Genomic DNA, 5407 nt, shown 5'->3' with positions numbered 1-5407 from the left:
TCTTGAAAGTGCGTTGCTCAAGCGCACACTTCGATAACCGAACCACTGCCGCGTGATCTTGAGCCAGTAGCGTAACCACTGAGCTAACGGAGCGTATTTCTCGGCAATATAATTTAAACTGTAGTGTAGGCTATGTACGGTAACTGTATAACCTGCAGGACAATAGCGAATCACAAGAATTTCGCTATTGTCAGTTCCGATAGCTCAATTAGTACGGTACGTCAGAGTTTCCCAAAGTGTGTGCCGCGAAAATCTGGTTACATAAACGTTGAGTGATTTTTCAAAATGAAACTTCGCCAGGGACTGAACCTTGTGAGTACAGCTAAAGTCTCCACAACTAAAGCAACAATCTTTTTCTTGCGACAGGTCACTTTTTTTCCAAAATTAAATCACAACCAAAAGTGTTTCAATAATTATTTTATAAAATCGAAACGTAGGAATGAGGAAGATTCAAGTAGTAAGTACACAGAAGTAGAATCAGCCCTCAACGGCTAAGCAAAGTGGTACACCTATAGCCTATGCTAAAGCAGTCTATAAAAGACGAGAACCTCAACTAAACTTGGGCTGTCATTGCTAAAACAAGCTACAAATGTTGGCATTTCGCTCTCAGTTAATAGTTTTTCGTGCAAAAGTTCGTCAACTTTGTTCAGTGCACTCGATAAGAAAATAAAACATGGAATGATGCATCAAATTGATGATTAAACAAGAGGATCATCTAACATGGGGGTTAAATACCATCTTAATGTTACAAGGCTTAGCATTAGGTTACGTATCTGGTATCTCAACTTATTACACATGCTAATTACACACAATAAATCTAGCGTGGCCACTTTCTCCTAACGAGCATTAGGGATCTTGTTGGCGTTAGCATGCCATGTTGATAAGCGGAACCGCACATCAGCAGACATCAGATATCCTTCTGTGTACCATGCCTGTTCCAGGCTTAGACGTTCAGGCATAGTTTCATAGAACATGCATAGAACTAAGCATGAACGCCTAGCCCTATCAGCTGACATATGACGTCTCTTACACATATGACGTATATTGGGCACTCTTAGCAATAAATATTTCTCAACGTTCACTGGTCCATATTTACACTTGTGAAATATATAACGATCATGCTGCTAAAAGCAAACAAAAGCTATATCATCGCAAATAAAGTCCAAAACACGTAACCGTAACAAAACAACGTGCCGCAACAATTTTCAAGAGTTTTAAAACAATTAAAAGCGCAACGGTCACGCGCCGTCTATATCGCAACCACTTTTGTAATTTTGTCAGTATCATACGATATTATTAGACAACCTCTATCACAAATGACTGCGCCATATTTTGTGACGCCTTAACTTTCACGAGTCTGCACAATATTCTTATCTCGCTACCTACCAGTTGTATGTTTTGAATTTTTAAGATTTTAATTTATAAAATTCATAATAGAAAATTACATCTAGTAACATTGTCTAACGGTTCTAACCGGTATAGTTACATTTCTTGCAGTGCATCAAAATAATGCTAAGTCTTCTGGTGCTACTCAGTTACAGTACTTTTGTTTGCCGTGCGGTGCAATCAAATAACCACCATAGTACCCTATTTTCAAATACAAAATTTATAAAAACACATTTTTTAATTTTGAGTATTTTTGTACCGTACTTTGAAACTGTGTTTTTTCTAGATAAACCCGCCACAAAATTTTTACTCCGGTTCTTGAGTAGCACAGTTGCTCAATTAGTCAATGCAAAAAAAGGTGAGTAATCAAAGTACCAAAATAAACATTCTCATTTCAACTCCAGTAAATTATTATTTTGAAGATACTCAAGAACTGCTTCCTTAGTCTTCAAATAATTAAAAACTTTTTTGTGTTCTTTGCCTGTTATTTTCTCAAGCATGTAAATTAAATGGTTGTGGAAGCAAGTGAAATGCGTCTTTGATGATAAACATATCTCCAACCAATCACTGATGCATTGCAAAGGGGTATGATCATAACCATGGAACAGGGCAGGGTTGCTTAATATTCCCCGAGCTACCATGATGCCATCAGCTCCTAAAGAAACAAACAGAAAATCAAAAACAAACAGGCAAGTACTGTACAAGGCACAAGCTATACCATAAGTTTTATATCATGAGAAGTAGCCACTTCGGACCAATATTAAACTCCGAGGATGATCACAGATTTAAGGATCAAGTTTAGAATCAGGTAAATGGTTACAGTGTAGTAAAAAGAACAAAAAAAAAGGAAAATCATAGTCTCTAAAGTGCAGGCCCGTAGCCAGCCGGGGGCCCTTGCCCCCCCTGAAAAAAATTTCGCCCCCCCTGGCAAAATCCTAACATTTAATAGCAACAGCTACAATTATCATGATTTTGCCCATTTCAATTTTTTCGGCCCCCCCTTGCTCTGCGGTCTGGCTACGGCCCTGCTAAAGTGGTTCCCAACCTTTTAGACCTTGCAGCACCCTATCAAAGAGATAAATAGTTTGCAGCATCCTGGCAAAACTGGATCAATTCTATGGGGTTTCTGTATTTCAAACAACTGTATGAAATAACACAGAATGAGTTGTACAGTATAGCGCGTAAATAAATGTTGTTATTCAAAAGTCAGTGTAAAATTTGGGCTTGACTTCTTGCACAAAGTCCCTTAATATGTGGGGGCACATTCGATAAAGCCATTAGCATTTCTTCCTCGACTATAAGCAGTCGTTCTCGTGTTTTAGTTCGTTACGGAAAATCCACTCTCACATAAGTAGAGGTGTTCAATTCCGATTATTTGAATATTCGAAATTCAATTCATTTTCGATTTCCGAATTTCGATTTCGAATATCACAACTATTCACCACACTGCAAAATGTGATTTTATTGAAAGAAACGCCATGAAAATTCGTTAGAAAACACGAAAAAACGCCATAAAAATTTGCGAAAAAAGAACACAAAATAACGTCTACAGCTCCAGGCCCATGTTGGTGTTTAAGAACACAAGCTGATCGACATGGTCACCCGTCAGTCAGGATCTCAGCTTCGTGACGGTCAGGCCAGCTTTTGAAAACGATCGCTCCGCTGGAGCCGAGGTCGCTGGGATCACAAAAACCTTCTCGGCTAGCTTTTTCAGCAGCGGTAGCTCGCCTTCGTTTGCTTTCCACCAGGAAAGCGGATCAGCTTGCCCAGAAGCAAGCTTCTGCTTCATAAAATAGAAAATCTCGTTTGAGATTGAGCTGATTTCATCATCATCAGTCACTGTTGTTGGAGTCTTGCGTCTGGACCCTGCCCGTGGAGAAGAGTTCCGCCAGAGTGGTCTGGCGTCTTCGCTCATCGCCTGATGGCGTCGCCGGTGTTGGCTCAACGTCGGGGCTATCGGAATCGGAAGAACTGGCACCTCCCGTTGGCTGCACGCGCTTGGAAGACAACGACGTTGCGCACGACTTTTCTCAACGCACATGAGCAGGACTGGCCGTTGGACCCGCGAGAGCGTGTGATACTCACGTGATCGACGATGCGTATGCGTTGAAGTCTTTTTTCGCTTGCAAAATGCGACAAGACACATTTCGCGTCACTCCCGTTACTTTCAACCGCGTTCAGCCGAAAGGGCGGCTATAATTTCGAATATTTCCGATACGAAAACAAATTTCGAATATCACTTTAATCGAAATCGAATCGAAATTGAACACCCCTACACATAGGTAAGCTATGACATGGAAAACTGCAGCAAAAGCACAATAGCTTTCTTTCCAACGCAAGAATATTCATTTTGAATTTTTATCCAGAAGTCGTGGAGAGGCATCTGCTTGTGCATAAGCTTAAAATTTCCATCGTTACGAATGTCAATTAATTTTTCTTTAAGATTCATAACAATATGAGAGTCCAGTAAAACTGGATTTCTCGAATTCTTCGCAAAATAAAATCATGAAACCTGGCAATAATGATGCGTTTCAAACGTTTTTATGGAAAGAACAGCAACGAGTCAAAATTTCTTTCACGCTGTTTTTCCTGGGCGAGAAAACAAAGGCTTACCGCGGATTATCTACTTACCGCCAGCGACTTCTCCACTAAGCGACCCTCCAGAAAGGAGCTGGGAATAACTGCGAGACGCGCAACTTACGCACTGAAACTCGATTAGAAATAAATAAATTCCGCACTTAACGGGTTAAAGTTAAAATAAAGAATGGGCCGGAATATTGCAATATCTCGCAGCACCCTTGAGCATTGCAATTGGCACCCCAGGGTGCCGCGGCACCCCGGTTGGGAACCACTGCTCTAAACAAACGGTCTGCTTTAATATTCTTAAAAAATAAGATTTTAATCCATCTCAATTCTAAGGTAAAGTTGTGCATAGAACAAGCCACGAGGAATATCTGTTTCTCTTCTTGAAAAATGTGCAGCAGTAATCATAATTAAAAAATTAAAGTTAAAAATCCACAAAAGCTCACCAGTTTTTTTATGCACTTCATGAAGCTTTGAAAGTGACGTCACATCACCATTTGCTACAACAGGAATGGAAACAGATTCTTTGACAAGCTTTATGACATCATAATGAACTGGCTGGTGTCGTTCCTTTTTAGTCCTTCCATGCACAGTGATAAATGATGCTCCAGAATTTTCAAGTCCTTTACATAAATCTATAGTCTTTCTGTTATCTTCAAATATTCTGATTTTTGCAGAGATAGAAAACTTTGAGTCTGATATAAGATTACGAGCACTTTTAATGATGTCAAATAAGTGTTCAGGTCTTTGCAAAAGTTTCGCTCCATAACCTTCAGCCATTGACCATCTCTGAGGACACCCACAGTTCAAATCCACACCATCAACATGTGGGTAAACTATTTCCGAGGCCAATGAAAAGTCTATTGCATTACTAGCAGCAAATTGTACAATTAACGGCTTGTCGACACTATTCGTAACAAACTCAACATCTCGACATTTTTGAGACCTCACAAAAGAATTTGAAATGATCATTGGTGTATACGCAAGATCACACCCATACTTTCGGACTAATGTTCGAAATTGTAGTTTTGAATATCTCACCATTGGAGCACATATTTTTAGAGGTGATTGTTCATGTAGTAAGTCCACTATATTTGTTTTTTCTCTTTCAAAATCCAGCATCATTAGGTTGAGTGGATATGAAGCTTCATAAGTGAATCATGTTTTCTTTTCTTAGCAATAAACAGCATATAAATTCCCTAAATTTTCAAATGTGAACACTGAAGAAAAATGAAACCATAAGATGACTTTTCACGCAAGAGGCAGTCAATGCTTGGAATCAATTGCGACAATAAAAGAAGAAGATGACTTCTTTTTAATATTTTCTTTTTATAAAAGAGGTGGCTATTTTTCCACACTCAATGCCATGGTTACAATAAGGTGTTGCCAGAGTTAGGATTAGAGTTAGGAAGAGTTAGGAATAAGATTAGGGATTTGA

At 39.3% G+C, this 5407-nt stretch overlaps 1 protein-coding gene across 1 annotated transcript; it reads right to left on the bottom strand.

Annotated features, from left to right (window-relative positions):
• Positions 1-365: 365 nt before the first annotated feature.
• Positions 366-5175, bottom strand: LOC145764686 (tRNA-dihydrouridine(20a/20b) synthase [NAD(P)+]-like). Its single transcript, XM_082576336.1, has 2 exons — positions 4416-5175; positions 366-2041 (listed from the first exon to the last, which is right to left on the bottom strand). The coding sequence occupies exons 1-2, from the start codon at positions 5092-5094 to the stop codon at positions 1776-1778; spliced, it is 945 nt and encodes a 314-aa protein (XP_082432462.1). The 5' UTR covers positions 5095-5175; the 3' UTR covers positions 366-1775.
• Positions 5176-5407: the final 232 nt, after the last annotated feature.

Source organism: Aplidium turbinatum, chromosome 2, assembly GCF_918807975.1.
Source record: "Aplidium turbinatum chromosome 2, kaAplTurb1.1, whole genome shotgun sequence".
NCBI lineage: Eukaryota > Metazoa > Chordata > Ascidiacea > Aplousobranchia > Polyclinidae > Aplidium > Aplidium turbinatum.
This window is presented reverse-complemented; position numbering and strand designations above follow the sequence as displayed.

Excerpts from the sequence above, each read along its gene's own strand:
- LOC145764686 (XM_082576336.1), bottom strand. The coding sequence starts at position 5,094 with ATGATGCTGGATTTTGAAAGAGAAAAAACAAATATAGTGGACTTACTA. Across the intron at positions 2,042-4,415 it reads TGAAGTGCATAAAAAAACTG|GAGCTGATGGCATCATGGTA; the intron begins GTGAGCTTTTGT and ends TTGTTTCTTTAG.